At 35.9% G+C, this 20,117-nt stretch overlaps 2 protein-coding genes across 4 annotated transcripts in view; one reads left to right on the forward strand and one right to left on the reverse strand.

The window, feature by feature from the left end:
- Window positions 1-9,130, reverse strand: part of LOC131526243 (solute carrier family 66 member 2) — a 42,552-nt gene extending 33,422 nt beyond the window's left edge. Inside the window, exons 1-3 of one of the 3 annotated variants that reach the window (XM_058754434.1) lie at window positions 8,344-9,130; window positions 6,706-6,839; window positions 4,890-4,940 (exon numbers count right to left, since the gene is read on the reverse strand). In XM_058754434.1, the coding sequence (XP_058610417.1) occupies window positions 4,890-4,940; window positions 6,706-6,839; window positions 8,344-8,546 (388 nt within the window). In that variant the 5' untranslated portion in view covers window positions 8,547-9,130. The remainder of the gene's footprint in view (window positions 1-4,889; window positions 4,941-6,705; window positions 6,840-8,343) is intronic. The other 2 variants (XM_058754431.1, XM_058754433.1) reach the window with 2 other exon arrangements.
- Window positions 9,131-9,328: 198 nt separating this feature from the next.
- LOC131526244 (heat shock factor-binding protein 1) lies at window positions 9,329-11,393 on the forward strand. Its single transcript, XM_058754435.1, has 4 exons — window positions 9,329-9,574; window positions 9,693-9,759; window positions 10,852-10,942; window positions 11,034-11,393. The coding sequence occupies exons 1-4, from the start codon at window positions 9,530-9,532 to the stop codon at window positions 11,068-11,070; spliced, it is 240 nt and encodes a 79-aa protein (XP_058610418.1). The 5' UTR covers window positions 9,329-9,529; the 3' UTR covers window positions 11,071-11,393.
- Window positions 11,394-20,117: the final 8,724 nt, after the last annotated feature.

The following is a 20,117-nucleotide window of genomic DNA, read 5'->3' on the forward strand; positions in this document are numbered from 1 at the left end:
TTGAAACCAGTTGCTCTCAGGGAGTCGGGGCCCACTAGAGGCTTCAGCAAACTTACAAGGGCAGTGTGACTTAAAAGGACAGTTCACCCAAAAATGAAAATTAAGTCATCATTTACTCACCCTGCTGTTTTTCTAATGTCATATGCCCTACTTTCTTTTTCGAACCACAAAAAGGAAATTTAAAAATGTAAAAATGTAATTAAATTAATTAAAAACATTTTCAATGAAACCCTATCGTATACCACCACAACACTTATATTTGGCACACGTTGGATGGGAACATGTGCATCTTTCTTTCTTTTTTTTAAAATCTGGATGCTGGTTGCTATTCATGGATAAGCATGAACAGGACATTTTTCAACATTTCTCCACAAAAAGTAGAAAAAAAGAAGTTTATACAGCATTTAAAACAACACCAGGGTGAGTTAGTAGGCCAAATAATGACTGAATTTTCATTTTTGGGTGAACTACCTCTTTAAAAGCATTTAAATGAATAAATTACTATTGATATATTGAAACAATCTACATCTAATCTAGATTAAAATGCATAAAATCCAGAAATCAAACTGAAATCAATAACTACAATGACCCCATAACAACTATAGTTTTTACTGAATAAATTTGGAATCTCAAAACAAATCATATTAATACATCAATATTTTAGGTTTCTGTCTATATATATTTTTTATCTAAAATATTCTATAGCCAAAAAGCATGAGAACCACTGGTCTAAACTGGTTTAAAAAAACAGCTTTGATTTCCATATTCATTTTGAACATACAATTACAGGTGCTGGTCATATTATTAGAATATCATCAAAAAGTTTATTTATTTCACTAATTCCATTCAAAAAGTGAAACTTGTATATTATATTCATTCATTACACACAGACTGATATATTTCAAATGTTTATTTCTTTTAAAGGGGTGGTTTACTGCTTTTTTTCTTTGCTTGATTGTGTTTATGGGGTGCAATATAACATGTCTTAGTGTTTCGTTTGTTAAAAAAACGCCTTATTTTTCATATATTTCACCTTTATTGTAAGCCGCTGTCTCCTCTGTCATTTGAACGACCGGTTGACTTCCTGATTCTCTGAAACCACTCCCTCAGAAACAGGCGACGGGCTCAGATTGGTTAGTTGGGCCGGTGTGTTGTGATTGGCTAAACTGCATACTGCACATTGTCCGGAAACTTCACGCCCATTACCTTCACAGGCGACAGCTGCATGTGCTGCGGTCAAATGTAAATAATGGTGTCAATATTGCCGTATCAGTTTGAGCCAGAATCAGACCCAGAAAGCGGTAATGAAGAGAGTCGAGCAGAACTTCCGCAAGCACGGCTCTTACAAACGTTTCTGAATGGAAGTTTGCTGTTGTGATTACATTAAATTTTTTTAAGTTTGTACACGTCTGTCTTATACACACAAAATAGCATCGAACTAACTGGCTACTATAACCAAACAGCGTTGGCTTGTGTTTACAGTCTTGATCAAATCGAAAAATTACGTCATAAAGTATACATGGAAAATACATTTACAAAATTAGTACATAATTACAAATTCGGGTCCAAAATGTTTGTACGCGTTTGTCATAGAAAACACGAAATAGCATTTAACTAACTGGCTACTAAAGCCAGCGCTGGCATTTGTTTACATCCTTGATAAAACTAAAACATTACATCTGAAATTATACATGCAAATACATTTAAAATTGTGAAATCTTACAGGTTGTGGCCCAACAACTGCTGCCTCTGGTTTTAAAGTTGTAACTGCTCCATGTTTTAGTAATAGTTTCTGTGTGAATCCGGCATTGAACTCGTGTAGATTCTGGAAGCTGTCTTCCGTAAAATGCACAGCACAGAGAGCTAAATTATGATTGTAATTGTCAGGAACATAATCAAACATAAATTTTAACCATTGTTGACCAACTACAGCGTCTGTAGGAAGCCCGAACACAGAAGACCTGACAGCTGTGTGAAAATAACACCGTTTCGACGGCATGACTACAACTCTCCACTATAACTCTTCCTCTTCGACAAAGCCGCAGAACATGGCCTTGCCCCCTCTTTTGCATGTTCTGGAGGGAGGGGTTTGATGGGTTTTTTACGTATGCAACCCGGGAAGTATCTCGTTGTAGTCCCATAGGAGTCGTTTTTGTAGGCATTAAACTTCCTGATTTTTAAAAGACGATATCTCTGCTTACGTTGAACTTTCAGCGCCTCAACTTTGCAGATACTGTTCATGCACCAACAGCAACATTACACACTATTTAAAATGAAAAAAGTGAAGTCGCAGTAAACCACCCCTTTAATTTTGATGATTAGAGCTTACAGCTCATGAAAGTCAAAAATCAGTATCTCAAAATATTAGAATATTTACATTTGAGTTTGAATAAATGAGCATCCCTACAGTATAAATTCTGGGTATCTCTTGTTCTTTGAAACCACAATAATGGAGAAGACTGCTGACTTGGCAATGATCCAGAAGACGAACATTGACACCCTCCACAAAGAGGGTAAGTCACAGAAGGTCATTACTGAAAGGTGTGGCTGTTTACAGAGTGCTGTATCAAAGCATATTAAATGCAAAGTTGACTGGAAGGAAGAATTTGGGTAGGAAAAGGTGCACAAGTAACAGGGATGACCACAAGCTTGATAATACAGTCAAGCAAAGCCGATTCAAACACTTGGGAGAGCTTCACAAGGAGGGAACTGAAGCTGGAGTCAGTGCATCAAGAGTCACCACGCTCAGACGTCTTCAGGAAAAGGGCTACCAAGCCACTTCTGAACCAGAGACAACGTCAGAAGCATCTTACCTGGGCTGTGGAGAAAAAGAACTGGACTGTTGCTCAGTGGTCCAAAGTCCTCTTTTCAGATGAAAGTAAATTTTACATTTCATTTGGAAATCAAGGCCCCAGAGTCTGAAGGAAGAGTGGAGAGGCACAGAATCCATGTTGCTTGAAGTCCAGTGTGAAGTTTCCACAGTCAGTGATGATTTGGGCTGCCATGTCATCTGCTGGTGTTGGTCCACTGTGTTTTCTGAAGTCCACAGTCAACGCAGCCATCTACCAGGAGATTTTAGAGCACTTCATGCTTCCTTCTGTTGACAAGCTTTATGGAGATGCTGATTTCATTTTCCAGCAGGACTTGGCACCTGCCCACACTGCCAAAGGTACCAAAAGCTGGTTCAATGACCATAGTGTTACTGTGCTTGATTGGCCAGCAAACTCGCCTGACCTGAACCCCATAGAGAATCTATGGAGTATTGTCAAGAGGAAGATGAGAGACACCAGACCCAACAATGCAGATGAGCTGAAGGCCACTATCAGAGCAACCTGGGCTCTCATAACACCTGAGCAGTGCCACAGACTGATCGACTCCATGCCACGCCGCATTGCTGCAGTAATTCAGGCAAAAGGAGCCCCAACTAAGTATTGAGTGCTGTACATGCTCATACTTTTCATTTTCATACTTTTCAGTTGGCCAAGATTTCTAAAAATCCTTTCTTTGTATTGGTCTTAAGTAATATTCTAATATTTTGAGATACTGATTTTTGACTTTCATGAGCTGTAAGCTCTAATCATCAAAATTAAAAGAAATAAACATTTGAAATATATCAGTCTGTGTGTAATGAATGAATGTAATATACAAGTTTCACTTTTTGGATGGAATTAGTGAAATAAATCAACTTTTTGATGATATTCTAATTATATGACCAGCACCTGTATATTGTCATATTTCAAAGAGTAATTTACTGACTTAACATGAAACTGATAAACAGACATTAGCCCTAAAAGAATAGTTCACCCAAATCTCATAACTGCTCCGTCCGGAAAGGAGCAGCGTAAACAGAAGAAATCATTTTCATTTTCTGGTCAAACTCTATTGAAGTATGGGAGTTCAAGGTTAAATGACTGATCCTAAAACTGGACTGAAGACCTTCACATCTGCTCCAGTGAGAGGAGACGTCATTCACAGCAGCTGCCCGACAACAACATAACCTCAACGAGACACAAGCGCATCTTAAATAGCAACTCCAGCACATGTGCTGCTAACATCTGGCATCGTCTGCAGTCAATAATAAGATTCTTTCTTCAAAACCCAGTTGAATTTCCTCCAAAAACACCAAAACCAGCAAATACTCTCAGATGGAGGACATAGTTACCAGTAAAAAATAAAATCGGTGCACATAAGATGTGGGAGGTAAAGCATAAGAGTGCACCAATCAGACTGTACAAGAGCAGATCTCAGGTATAAACCACTAACGCCACCTGCTGTTCATGTACAGCAACAAAAACCAAGACACTTTCAGTGAAAACATGCCTATGTAAGTGTCCATTAACTGGTAGTAGACTGTCATGTGACATTGCAATCATCATCAGTGCAGTAGTCAAAGCCATGCGACACTCTTCTGAGTGTTACAGGGTTAAATCATAAAGCCATCAAGAAAAACACAGCAGTATAAAATAGCACAGCACGCAGCGGTATAAAATATTACTCAATTACTGATTTGGCAACCAGTTAAATGAGCTGTTAGAAACATGAAAACTGAATTATTTCAACATTTCTTTGACTGAGCCATACACAAACTAAATCTACTTGCATGCAACGCTGGAATTTTAGCATCCAAATCAACAGAATGCATGCAAAACTGCATCTATCACTAATGAAACATGCAACTGTAGTTCATTCTCATACACTAATGTCTGTTTTAGATACATGCAAGTGAATCTTCAGGGTTAATAGAGAGTGGTGAATTAATGACAGGATTAGAGGAGTATAAGGTTTGGTCCAGGTCATACTGGGAGGAAATGAGCAGGGTGGATGATGGATGGAAAAAAAAAATCTATAATATCAGACTGGTGTTTTGTGGGCAACACATCGGTACATACCCAGAAAGAGCCTCTTAGGAACTTTGATTTCTTCATCCTTACTGTCTGTTGCTTCAGACAAATAAGACAAATAGACAAAAAATAAGAACAGGGAGGGAGAGAATAGATTGCATCGCTCCATCTTCACAAGGACACAAAAAGCCCTGAAGGGATGAAACTCATGAAAACACGTCCAGGTCATATTTCACCCTAAAATCAGCTATTAAGGAACTATTTTTCATGAAGAAAAAGAAAGACATATTTTTAGAACCGTTATGATATGTGACATTATTTTCACGATAATAAGTTGAATTTTTCTTAAGAAAAACATTCTGTAATTTTTCATCTCAGTTTTTTTCCAAATGAATCAGATACACACTACAAGTCAAAAGTTTGGAATCATTTTTGAAAGAAGTCTCTTTATTTGTTAAAAAATACAGTAAAGACTGTAATATTGTAAAATATTATTACAAATAACTGTTTTCTGTTTCAATATATTTTAAACTGTCATTTTACATGGTCGCATGATCCTTCAGAAATCATTCTGCTATTTTTTTATTATAATAAAATCATACTTAACCCAGACCTTTCAATGGTAGTGTATCACAGTTCACACAAAAATATTTTTGTTTTCAACTGTGGTAATAATGTTTCTTAGACCATGTGACACTGAAGACTGTAGTAACGAAGCTGAAAATTCAGCTTTGCATCACAGGAATAAACTACATTTTGAAACATATTCAAACAGAACACGGTTATTTTAAATTGTAATAATATTTCACAATATTACAGATTTTACTGATTTTTTTTAATTAAAAAAAAAAAATGCAGCCTTGGCAACTACGAACGACTTCTGTTCTGTCAAAAGTTATATATCACGGTCATTAATCTTTATGTGTACCAAATGGGTTTGTTCAAAATGAGATCATGGGAACCTTAAGACTTGAATTTCAATGTTGGTTTGTATCTTGATTCAATTCATTTTACAGTTGTTTCTTTGCTTCGTCTGGTAATTTTGAACATTCTCCATCTGTTGAGAAGAGTTTGCAAGCGGCACGATGTGAAGTTAGCTTTGTTTGTGTCGTGATCAAAACTGCTCCGCTGACACATTTGTGTAACATTGTCTTAACACATTGTCTTAACATCAGTGACATGATCTAAAGACAACAGTCAACCCATAAAGACACATTGGGTACGACTTTAAACCAATAGATAAAAACCGAATAAACAGGATGTCCTGTGCAAACAGAAGAGTGAGAGACTATTAGCTCTAACAAATGTGTCCAGGGAGTGTTTCTAAATAAGCATATTATTCATTCAGCAGTGTGTATATTTAGAAACATTTAAAACATTACTTACTGTATACTGCATCACATATTATTCTTAAAAATTAGTACATTCAGTATACAATACATGCAAAGTTCAGTGCTCTGGCTTAGTTTGAGAGAACAAACTCATCTTTTGTTAACTTTGTACCACACCCCAACTGTAAATAAAGCTGAGACTGATGTTCACCAAGCAGCCAGCCGTTCAAAGTTCATCTGCTTCAGAGGCCCTTCTTGCATGATAATCTTATGAGACACGCTCAAAGAAAGACCCTGACCGTGTGACTGTATCATGTACTGTAATTCAATAATCTGCAAACTACAGAACAAACAGACTGACTGGGAAGAGAATTTCATAAAAAAAAAAAAAAAAAAAACATTTAAAGAAAAAAAAAAAAAACATAATTGATTCATTAATCTGGGAATAGAAACATGCTGGCATAACTTCTGTCTGCTGCTCCACACACACTCAATCAGACAAAGAGGCTGTAAAGAGTCATAAAGTTTGGCACCTGTGAAGGAGCGGCGTTTGGTGTTGAGTTCAGTGGCCATGCGGACGCTGGTGCACAGGTTCAGCATGATTAACATTGTGATGATCATGATTATACTCTGCCACAGCAGCGGGGTCTCAAAGTAACGTCCAAACCTGAAAAAAACAACACCACACACATATATACTGGTCAGAGAAAAGCACCAAATACTGTAATATTCCCACATCTTTTGACCAGTAAATTTCCTTTCATTTTTTTTGTCCTGGACGGTTTATTTCTCTTTCTTTGGCCTGTAAGGTTTTCAGACAGCATGTATGACCTCCTTTTTCTTGTCTTGTTCAGTTTAATTTGGCCAAAAGGTAAGCTTACAAGTATTTTTATTCATTTATGCATATCAGTAAGTTTGGACCAAAATACTAGACTTTTGTATATAAATGTTTGTTATAAATGGACGAGGATTTTTAAAAATCATTTTACAGAGATTTCCATTTGTCACCAGCCCTTGAAATGTATATAACTTAATACAAATGAGACAACAGAATTTTTTATTTTTTTTATAAATATCATTCAATATTTTATTAAATATCTTGCAGATATATTTCAGATCTTTAAAAAAAAATAATAATAATAAAAATGAGGTGGCTAGAGGGGAGGCTCAAAGTTATATTCTTTTATTATAGAATATAATATAAAAATATAAAAATGTTATTATATTCTATTACGTATAACATTGTCCCGGCCTGGAAATGTTGATTTAAACTTGTCTCTCAAGTTCTCCAAACTTAAACATTGTTATTAAAGGCGATTGAAGATATATATTTCTTTTCCAGGCCTGGAAATCACAAGTTAAATATTCAGGTTTGCCATTATTGTTGAAACCTAGACATCTGTGATTAAAGAAACGCAGTACATATAAACATGATTCAGTATGACATTAATATAACGTGTTTCAAACAAAGACTGGTGTCTTTATATAATCTTATATAAATACCTCTTTATAAATACACTAGTGCTTGTCAAATCGATTAATCGTGATTAATCACATCCAAAATAACAGTTGTTGTTTACATACTATAAGTGTGTGTACTGTTTATATTTATTATGTATATAAATACACATGCATACATGTATATATTAAGAACATTTTTAATTTGTATGTAAAATATTTACATTTATATATATATATATATATATATATATATATATATATATATATATATAAATTGTTTACATATAATACATACAAATATATATATATATATATATATATATATATATATATATATATATATATATATATATGTGTATGTATGTATGTATGTATGTGTGTGTGTATTTATATATACATAATAAATACACACTGTACACACACTTATAGTAAACATAAATCGATTTTTTTGAATCGATTAATCACAACCAATCGTTTAGCATCCCTATTATACATGTTAATAATTTTTAAATATATAAATGTCCATGTGTGCATTTACAAAAACATACAGTACAAATATACACAACACACAAAAACATTTATTTTGGATGCGATTAATTGATTTGACCGCCCTAAAATACACATTATAGTGGATTACGTGCCATGTGTTTATATCGTTCCCTCATATAGCTGTCTTGCAGGCAGGTGTTGGTTGAGATATGATAACTCACCTAAACAGTATTCTTAATATGTTGGCAACCAGCAGCACCAGGCACACATAAGTGGAGAATCCCTCAGCATTCTGGGTCCTGCGGATGTCCCTGTACTGAGGGATGTATGGCACAACTCCTCCAAATATGATGGCAAAAGATGCGATCCAAGACACCACTTGCTGAGCAACATACAGGATCTGATCCAGAATCACTTCATCCATCTTTGAGTGATGTAGCTGTCCTTTATAATTAAAATCAACTGAATGCAATGACTAGCCCACTAATGAAATAAACCATAAATCATTACTATTTTGTTCACATTTTAAAGTGTAATTTCTTGCCGATTATTGGATGTATATTCTAAACAACGGCAGTAAATGTACTTTCATTATCCAAGTCAACATCCACTGATTCATTAGATCTGATTCATTCAAGTGATTCCCCTTTCCAGCAAAGCAATACTTGCTAAATCGATGGGAACGGATCCTCAGCGTGGGTCCATGTTAGACGACGTGTATCTTCTGTCTTGCAGAGATAAACAGAGCGCTGCAAAACATTTTAAAACCACTGTGATCCTCTCTGTTACAGCTGGCTAAAGCTCATAACAGCACTTCCGTGTTGCATACGTCACAACACGCTCATTACATATTCATGAGACGCGCGGTCCTATCGCCAGTCGAGTTTCCTCACGCGCGTGTGATAAAATACCATTTATTTTCGATTAAACCCAGGATTTATGATGTGAGGATACACATATTAGACACAGACATGCCCTGACTTGATCTCAAACCGTTTTATACTTGTGACGGAATATTTGTGTCGTTTAATGCCTTCGAAAGTTACTAACGTTGCACCAACACCATATAACATAATTCATGAAATCAAAATTAAATATTAGCAGCACTGTGTAACGCAAAAGATTTACCCATCGGTGTTCGAGAAATTACACAAATATATTTTCTGATACTGAAAGGGTTAAATGCGGGTGCCCTCTAGACCTACGAAAGAGGAAGTTTTGCATGCAAACAATGAATCAGAGGGAAAAGTTGAAGAGTTATACAATCCTTTTATTCTGAGATATCTATATCTTCAAAAATCTCTGAGATTAAAGCACACGTCTATTATTTTCAAACTCGTGTGGTTTTAGTCCAGATAACGTTGCCTAGAGCTGAAACTATCAACTAAACCAACACAAACAAACCTCATGGCAGGATCCGAGTCAAAAGCCTCCAAAGACTTGACTGCAATGGTAAGTGATTATGTTAATGTTTCAAATTGACAATACTTATCAATTGTATAGCCTGATTGCATTTGCGGATATTGTTTTAAAAGTTTGACAAATCTGCTCAATTAATTTCTTCAAACAGATGGAGACGATTATGCAACAACTTCAGAGCAGGTTTCAGAACTTATCTGACCAAATCATCTCCAAAAATATCTTTTCAGATGCATAATCTTGTTTTATTGAAGCAGCACGACATGTTTAGATTAAAGTTTGATTACTGTCATAGCACTAGCGTAAAATGTAGTATTTGAATTGCTACCATAGTAGCCTAATATCATGCTTCAGACTTAATACAATGGCAACATCGCACACTTTTGAGTAAATACCATGGTATTCTTTTAAGTAGCCTACCTTCATTTAGTAATGTAAATTACCATTTGTCACCACAGCACTTGTTATTAGAAATTTAGACTTTTATTCGGCAAAATTGATCAAAAGTAAAGACATTTAAAATGTATCATGGTTTCTGCAAATATATTTTATATATATATATATAGGCCTAGCAGCACAACCGTTTTATAATAAGAAATGATAATAATCATAAATGTTTCTTGAGCAGCAAATCAGCATGATTTCTGAAGGATCGTGTGACTGAAGACAATTCAGTTTTGAGTCACAGAATAAAATCACATTTAAAAATATATTACAACAGAAAATGGTTATTTTAAACTGTAATAATATTTCACAAGATTACTGTTTTTACTGTATTTTGGATCTAATAGATGCAGACAAACCCATTAAAATTCATACTCCACACTTTATAAAGGTACTGTAAAAACACTGCTAATATTAGAGTATCCGATTTATTACATGCATTTTAGTTTATTTATCTTGAGCATGTTTCAAAAGTCCTCAGTCTGTTTGGAGTCTCATACACCAGATATAAAACAGGCAGTGCTTTCACGTTCTTTGAGCTCCTTGATTGTGCATACTTCATTCTGTGTGAAACCATTTATTACAGGGGTGTAAAACTCAGTTCCTGGAGGGCCACAGCCCTGCAGAGTTCAGCTTCAACCCTAATTAAACAAAACCTGATCCAGCTAATCGAGTCCTTCAGGATTATTTGAAAACTACAGGTATGTGTGTTGAAACAGGGTTGGAGCTAAACTCTGTACTATACCGTCCTGAACACCTTTAATAGCAGGTTCCGCTGAAATCTGCAGGACTGTAGCTCTCCAGAAGCAGGTTTGGAGACCCCCTGTGCTACTCCAAGAACTGAGGGTTTTCCTTAATGCCTGAACTGGACGAGATGGGAACACGTATAGATGACCTGGAGAAGAACGTCGCTGATCTCATGACGCAAGCAGGAGCTGAGGATCATTATAAATCAAAGCAAGTGCAATGGATTGACTTTATTCAGTCTTCACGTTGGTCAATAGGAGACGTTTTAAACAATAAATAATATTTCTTTTGTTCTGTACAGTGGCTTTGAAGAGAGACCAAGCTGGCCAAAGCACTGAGCAGAAATGTTGGAGAAGCTTGAGATCAACAGAATATTTGTTTATATGCATGAATTATTCACCGGTGCCTTATTTTCTGTATGATTTAGGTTTGTATATATGATGTGGATCTTGTACTTAAAGCAATAAATTAACTTGTTTAGCCTCTTGTGTTAAATCGTTTCGAGGATATAATATAAACAAAAATTTAAACTTGTAACAAGTTAATATAAAGTACCTCTTGCTGACAACTTCAATGATCTTTGAAAGCTGTCATAAAACTATAGGCCAAAAAGGCTTCATTGGTCCATTTTTAATGTGAAATACTTGCAAAGGACTTAGGATTTAACAATTCTTATTAACTTTTGCATGATTTTGTAATATTTTGCACTATATCGCACTCATGTAGTATCCTAGGGTTTGTTCAAAATTAACCATTATGCGACACTACACCATGGTGCAACATTTGTATAGCATAGTATAATTTACAATATGTATTTAATTTGATAGAACTATAGTGTTATAGTTTTTCATATTAACAAACAGGTAGTAATCGCAATGCAATCTGGATTACATAATCAGATTCCAAACATTAAGTAGGCCTACTTGTAATTAGATTACATTATGTTTTAAAATGTTCATAATCAGATTACAGTTACTTTTTATGGATTACTTGATTTTATATTATTCACACAGTGGTTGTGTTAGAATTCCCTTTCTAAATGAACCTACCTGCTAATAATCATGTACAGCATTGGTCGACATTCAACCACATTGGTCAATATTTTTAAAATGTAATTTTTTTTTACATTTTGATATTACTTGTCATTGAAATTTGGCATATTTAGCCTATATTACATTTTCATCAACACCCTACTGTTTTTTTTCATGAACCCCAATTTGGGAAACCCTGCTGTAATGTAATGTGTAATGTTTAAAGCATTTCATGACAATGATAACAAAGAATGAAATGTATATGTATATATGAAATCTAGTTTCTCTCTCTCTGTATAGAATATGGTACACAATAATCCCATTTAACTTTTTATTTGATAAATGAGTTAGGTCAAAAGTAATCAAAAACTACATTACTAAATATGTGTAATCCAGATTATGTTACTAACTACAATTTTCAATTTCGGTCATGCAATCAGTAATGTAATGGATAAGGTGTCTATATCCTTTAGTCAGCAGATGGCAGCATTGTTTCTCTCTTCTCACTGCTTCCTCCATTGCAGTAAATAAACAGGGTAATTAAATCAACGGAACCGGAGTCAGACCATCATAAAGAACAGAATTTAATGTGGATTTATATCATATTATTAGATATAAAAGAAAAAGAGACTATTTTTATTTATTACTGAAACATTGTTATTTGTCAATGCCTTGTTTCTTGTTTTATTTTAAATCCTATGTTTTTATTTTATTTATTTTACTTTGATTTGCATTTGTTTTTGTTATTATTTAGTGAACTTAAAAATAAAGCTTCCGAAATTTGTTGGCAAACAGCAACAAGCAGATCTATTGTCCGCCATATAATGCCAAGACAAACTTATCCATATCCAGCATTTGAATCATAAAAATCTTTCCCCCGTGTGGCTTGCATGAAATATCGCGAGATTTGCGCGGACGCTATTCACCAAAGATACGCCGCGGACGTCGCCCCCGTGGTTGTCAAGGGAGACTACGCAAGAAATGTGACGTACGCCTGTGGGCTGTACCGTGAGTTGGAGAAAGGGAATGTCGATCGGCGAGAGATCGGTTACAGAGGTGGCCGGGAGCGTCAACAGAATGGGTGAGTGTTTAGTCTCTGTCGCTTTGTTTGTTAAACTCGCGGTTTGTCAAACTCTTCTTAAACAACGCAGAGTTATAGCTTTGTTTGTGCGGTGTGTTTTGAATACGCGTGCGTTGTTGCGCGCGGCAGATGCGTTTCCTGAGCGTGACAAATAGATCTGCTCGAGCTCCTGTTTTAGTCCGGTCTTCACTCTGTGTGTCATTATCAGAACAATTACTGTCTCTTTTCTAGTCTAAGTATTTTATTTTAGCGATTACGCTTACAAAAATATACTGTGGGTGCTACAGTGAATGTATCAGGTAGTAACGCCATAGTATAATGCTGTGGTATTTTCATTGTACTTTAAAGAATGCCATAATAAACAAAATATGGCATTACCACAATATTTTGTCCGTGGAAATGCCGGTAGGATGGGCTTAAGCAGTGAATGCAGTGCTGTGGCCAGACATTTGCAGCTGTGGTCTGTCCGTTTGGAGAAACACCTCCTTGTGTCTGTCACTCTCAGCTTTGGAGAAATATTCAAATATGTGTGTTGCAGTAGGTCAGGGGTGTCGCCTTCCTGCAGAGTTTCGCTCCAGCACTAATTAAACACACATGATATATATATTTTTTACTTGTGAACCATTTAATCAAGCTGTTTAAGAGTACTGGAAACCTTTAGGCAGGTGTGTTGGAGCTAAACACCTGAAAGTGGCCCTCCAGAAGCAGAATTGGGCACCCCTGCTACAGAGAATTGATTATTTACCACTGGATGGATGAGGGACGGATAGATAGTATGGATAGATCTAGTATATAGCCTATAGAGGAGTGGACAGAATAATGGATTGGGCTCATAGATAGATAGATGAATGGGTGGATAGATAGTTGGCTAGTTCTGTAAGCAGATTGTTTTGTTTATACCCAAATAATCCATCTTGTATACATTTTACAAGAAATGCACAGATACAAATAAAGCATTATACAGGTACAATACATTAGTTTTTCCTTTTTAAACATTAATTGCATGACCAGTTTTTTTTCTTCTTCTTCCAATTGTCGTTTGGTGATAATTGTAGTCTGCGTAACCTGTAAGGTGCAACCAACGTTTTGTGACGTATAGGCTATTTCTGGGTGAAGCACAATAATGACTAGAAGGCTGGGCTTGTTTTTAGCACACCCCCACACCATCTCTAGCTGGCAGCACACTGACTGTTGGCGGGTTTACGATGTTCTGCCCAAGCCATCAGACTGACATCATCAACAGAGAGGAAGCACATTTTCCGAATTTGACTGAAGAACACTTTTTTTTTTTTTTTTTCACTGGATTCACTTGCATGGATTATTCGTTCATTAAATGACTAGTAATGTGTGCTAACAAAGTGCATAGTCAATTTTGATTTCGTGCAGACTTCATCTTAAAGTTCATATTTAAGATGTTGCATGTAGATTAGCTGATTTTACCTTTACTTTTAAGCAGCATAACATCTCGTATGAAGCCTACAAAAGAAATGTGTCCTATAGCAACACACAGCATGATCATTTGTGAGTTAGATCTCATGAGATCTTTGGTGTGGCTGAAGAGCTTGTTGGCTTCTTGTTTGGTGAGAAGAATTCCTCCTTTATTTATTCCCATGATGTTTGGATCACATGGATATTGCTTGAATCAGTCCTGTCCATTCACATGTGACTATGTGTTTTTTCCATGGGTAGTCCTGAGACTTCATAAAACAAAAATACATTTCATCCTACATCGAAAGGGTCCTTACATGAAAGGGCCCTCTTACATGAAAACAGATATATAAACAATAGATGTTAATCTATTTTGTTCCTGGATGCAGATGTGATATTGACTTTCCAGCCCTTGATTAGGATGTTAAGTGAATAGTTTACAGCTGAAATCTTGAGAGAGAATGTGTCTGAACTGTGGGTGGTCAGGATAGTCTTTTTATGGGGTGTATTGTCTGACTGCTTTCATTGAGTGCGTGATGAGAAAACCAGATTGAGACGGCATGCTTTGCTCACATGCTGTTGCGATGAGTCGACAAAGTGAAAGTGAAAGTGACGTGATTAGGGCTGGGCGATATATCTCATATGATATGCATGTGCATCTCGTCAGTAAAGCCGGTTCCTTGATTAGCGGTAAATCTCAATGGAGCCGTAGATCACTGACAAGCTACGCAATATCGCATTCATTATCGCAGATGAATCGCCTACGATAATGAACACGATATTGCCCAGCTTGTCAGTGAACTACGCTCTGTGTATTAAATGCCGCTCCATTTGAAAACAGGTGATGGAGATTTACCGCTAATCAAGGAACCGGCTTTACTGACGAGATGCACATGCATATCGCATGCGATATATCGCCCAGCCCTACGTGACATACAGCCAAGTATGGTGACCTATACTCGGAATTCGTGCTCTGCATTTTAACCCATCCAAGGTGCACACACACAGCAGTGAACACACACCCGGAGCAGTGGGCAGCCATTTATGCTGCGGCACCCGGGGAGCAGTTGGGGGTTCGGTGCCTTGCTCAAGGGCATCTCCATCTGAGGTGGAGAGAGCGCTGTACGTTCACTCCCCCCACCTACAATTCCTGCCGGCCCGAGACTCGATCCGGCAACCTTTGGATTACGAGTCCGACTCTCTAACCATTAAGGTAGGGCTGGACGATATGGCCAAAATTGATATCACAGTATATTTCTTAATTTCGGCCGATACGATATAATTCCGATATCGATATGAACACTATTAAAAAAAGCCTCATGAAAACTGCCAAGAATGCCCACAACAGATGTCTGTACCTACAAACTTATGAAAAATGAATTTGCCAAGTCTATTTAGCCTTCATACAAACAAGAAATGTGAAATCACTGTCAAATAAACATCTCAGACTCACCTTATTAATATTAATATCTTTAACTTCAAACTATAGGCTAACATACACTACCAGTCAAAGGTTTTTGAACAGTAAGATTTTAGTTTTTTAAAGAATTCTCTTCTGCTCACCAAGCCTGCATTTATTTGATCCAAAATACAGCAAAAACAGTAACATTTTGAAATATTTACAATTTAAAATAACTGTTTTCTATTTGAAGTTATTCCTGTGATTTCAAAGCTGAATTTTTAGCATAATTTCTCCAGTCACATGATCCTTCAGAAATCATTCTAATATTCTGATTTGCTCAAAAAACATTTATTATTATGTTGAAAACAGCGGAGTAGAATCTGATTCTCTGCCAGTAGGAGGTGCTTTGAGAGCGGTAACTAGCGGTTTCCACCGGTAACGGCTGTAATCTAAGCAGCTCCGCTCCTGAACGCTACTTTATCAGTTAAAATGAAAATTCAAAACTATTCTGAAGACAGTATGTTCCCTTCAGAGATACATTCATATAAATCACCCGCTTTTTGAAACATGCAGTGCTCATGTTTATTCAACGAAGTCAAACGCCACAAATAAATCAATGTATGGGAAACACTGGTAATGTATATCGAAATATCAGAAATGTGTTTAAAAATCATATCACCGTTATTGAAAAAAATTATATCGCGATACATATTGATATTGAATTATTGTCCAGCACTACCATTAGGCCACGACTTCCCCAAGATCCTAGTACCACCATATGATTTCCATGATACGGAAAATGCGGATGAAATCGCAAAATCCAGTCATAAAAATGGAATTTACTATATAATGCGCAATATCATTGAATTTGGAGAGTTTTGGATGAATAAATCAAAAGTGCGATATGGACTAGTGTGAATCAAGCGCAGTATACTGAAGCACGCATATGAGGACATGAACACACAAACTTCATCTCCAGAGCTTCTCTGAGAGTCACTTCACCAGCATTTCACCATTTCATTTGAGAAAACTTATCGTCACAGAAACTCAAAGGTGTTCACTGAAACCTGTCAAAATAAAAGTTTGATTTACTTTAAGAAATTATGACAGAAATATTACTATTGTACTCTAATATGTATTTCTCCAAATAGTAGACAAATAAAATAAAAATACAAGTTACGTAGACACTTTTTTAAAGAAATGTCATAATTTTTAAATTTAAGCGTTACACTTCTGTTGTGCAGCACTTTACCAAAAAGGAGTAGCCTAGTTTAATTTTCATTTAATTTAGTTTTAAAAGATTAATTAAATTGTTACAGTTTAAAAAATTCTGTTGATTAGACATGATTTTTGATTATTAAAACTTAATTAAATCATTAACATGGAACATAGAACATTTTAAATGGAAAACACATAATTTGAAAGAAAATAAATAAATAAAAAGGTTCTACCCTGGTAATCAGGATGGAAACTTTTTTTTTATACATCAAAAATAACGGTTTAGGGTCATTATCCCTTTTGCATCTGAATCATTTTTTATACGTCTATATGAATTGTGCAGTTTGCAGTTCATGTTGGACCCTGTTGACACTTGCGAGTCAGGCATATCCTGTGAAGTGCTAATCGAAAATGCGTCTTGTCAGAAATAGATATCGCTGTATCTCATTTACTCCTCGTCGTTGCTTTGCCTTTCTGTCTGTCTGTCTGTCTGTCTGTCTGTCTTTACTGCTTTAGGTTTAGGCTACCACATCTCTTCCGGCAGTTAAGCCACATACAAAAACATGTCATTGTTTAAGGACTGCAGTCACTCTCTCTTGCTCTCATCTTCCCTTTAGATCTTTGCAAGGTAATGGTTTTGGTTAAGTGCAATCGAAAAAATCCCTTAAAGGAATAGATGACCCAAAAATGAAAGTTCTGTCGTCATTTACTCACTCATGATGTTTCAGACCTGTTACATTTATCTGTTCTGTGAAATGAACAAGAAGGATTTTGCAGAGTGTCCAAGCTGCTTGACATGCAATGAAACTTGGCATGTCTTGATTAAGCCTTTACATTCATGGCCATATTCTGAATGAAGGCATCCATCTATCTCATAATAACCCACATCAGTGACCCGGAATGTGACCTTGAGATGCAGTCATGTATATTATGTGTGTGAAAGCCCTGGCGTGTTTTTATTTTTGCTTGTGTGAATCCTTGTAGACTATTTCTGTCGATGCTTCACCACAGGGAAATTTAGTTTTTAGTTTAGTTTTTGCTGGTGTGTTTTTAGACCATCCAAATTTGCATCAGAGCATTTACTGTAATGGTTCATTGAGATGTTCCCCTTCACATGTGTTGAGCGTCTCGGCTTTGACAGGCTTTTAGCCTGGGAGAAGGAACATATACGTCCTCTCTGTTTCCCCCCGTGAGACCAGACTTCCTCTGTGTGTACTCGTGTGTTCACACCTCACACCTGCCCTCTAGAAGAACACACATCGATAATATCAGCAGGAAGTGGTGCAGGATATTCGTAGCATTTGTGACTTTCGTTTGTAGTTTCAAGAAAGAGCATTGCTTATTCATTGTGTGGGTGGTGAAAATAGAGTAAGAGAGGACAAAATCTCTGAGACACACTAAATAAATGCAGTAATAGTTCATCTTAAAGGAACACTCCACTTTTTTTGGAAATAGGCTCATTCTCCAACTCCCCCAGAGTTAATAAGTTGAGTTTTACCGTTTTTGAATCCATTCAGCCGATCTCTGGGTCTGGCGATAGCACTTTTAGCATAGCTTAGCATAGATCATTGAATCCTATTAGACCAGTAGCATCGCGTTCAAAAATGACCAAAGAGTTTCGATAGTTTTCCTATTTAAAACTTGACTCTTCTGTAGTTATATCGTGTACTAAGACCGGCGGAAAATGAAAAGTTGTGATTTTCTAGTCCGATTTTGCTAGGAACTATACTCTCATTCCGGCGTAATAATCAAGGAACTTTGCTGCCGTAACATGGCCGCAGCAGGCGCAGTGATATTACGCAGTGCCTGAAAGTAGTCCCCAGCCAGGTAGTACCTAGTTATAATATAGCTGGGGACTACTTTCAGGCGCTGCGTAATATCACTGCGCCTGCTGCCTAGTCAAAGTTCCTTGATTATTACGCCGGACTGGGAGTATAGTTTTCATTTTCCGCTGGTCTTAGTACACGATATAACTACAGAAGAGTCAAGTTTTAAATAGGAAAACTATCGAAACTCTTTGGTCATTTTTGAACGCGATGCTACTGGTCTAATCGGATTCAATGATCTATGCTAAGCTATGCTAAAAGTGCTATCGCCAGACCCAGAGATCGGCTGAATGGATTCAAAAACGGTAAAACTCAACTTATTAACTCTGGGGGAGTTGGAGAATGAGCCTATTTCCAAAAAAAGTGGAGTGTTCCTTTAAAGGGAGCATTCACCCGAAAAGGAAACTTTTGTTCGACTTGGCAGAAATCAGACTGGTAAAATCATACCAGTAGTCAGCTGCACTAAAGCATTTACAAGTTGAATTTTTGTTTCATTTCCACTGAAAATGATCATTTAAAGTGCATTTAAATGCACTTGATGTTAAATGGCATTGGTTCACATGAGTTGTGAAATTGATCATGATTTGGTTGTATTGTGTGAACGTGATTATCACTGAATGACTACTTATTTTAATATAAATTTGGTCTGTTCCCATTTTGTTGTCTGCAACAAATTTAAATGTATAAAAGTGATTTTATATTAAATGTATGTAAAGTGTCTGCTTTAATGTTTCAAATTACTTTTGAAAAAAAAAGTCAAAATATGTCTGAAATTTTCCATCATCATTCAGTGTACCAGATGTAAAAATGACACAACAACCTACTTATTCTGACCTGTACTTATTAAAGTACACTGTTAAAAAAAAAAAAAAAAAAAAAAAGTTGAGCAAACTTAAATTAAGGCAACCAGCTTCAGCAGATTTTTGAGTTCTCTCAACTTATTTTTAGGAGATTTTTGACTTTGTCTGTATAAACTTAAAACAACAAGTTGAGAAAATTCTAAAATCTGCTGAAGCTGGTTTACTTATTTATTTATTTATTTTTACAATGCTGTAAAAAAATAAAAAGTTGAGAGAACTTGAACGTTTAAGGCAACCAGCTTTAGCAGATTTTTGAGTTTTCACAACTTCTTCTTTTAAGTTTATACAACAAAAAGTTGAGAGAACTCAAAAATCTGCTGAAGCTGGTTGCCTTAATTTAAGTTTGCTCAACTTTTTTTTTTTTTATAGTAATAGAATAAAAGTATATATTTTATACTGTATATAGAATAAAAGGTGATCATACTAAATATTATTTTAAATGATTAAAAACATCTTGCTGACAAGCAGTAGAGTCTTTTAATGTCATATAAGTATGATTTTATGTATAAATATGCTTGACAGTATTTTTGGTTATATGA

This window comes from Onychostoma macrolepis, chromosome 19, assembly GCF_012432095.1.
Source record: "Onychostoma macrolepis isolate SWU-2019 chromosome 19, ASM1243209v1, whole genome shotgun sequence".
Classification (NCBI taxonomy): domain Eukaryota; kingdom Metazoa; phylum Chordata; class Actinopteri; order Cypriniformes; family Cyprinidae; genus Onychostoma; species Onychostoma macrolepis.

Coding starts and splice junctions, on each gene's coding strand:
- LOC131526244 (XM_058754435.1), top strand. CDS start 9,530: ATGGCAGGATCCGAGTCAAAAGCCTCCAAAGACTTGACTGCAATG. Junction 9,575..9,692: donor CCAAAGACTTGACTGCAATG/GTAAGTGATTAT, acceptor TTCTTCAAACAG/ATGGAGACGATTATGCAACA. Junction 9,760..10,851: donor TGACCAAATCATCTCCAAAA/ATATCTTTTCAG, acceptor TAATGCCTGAAC/TGGACGAGATGGGAACACGT.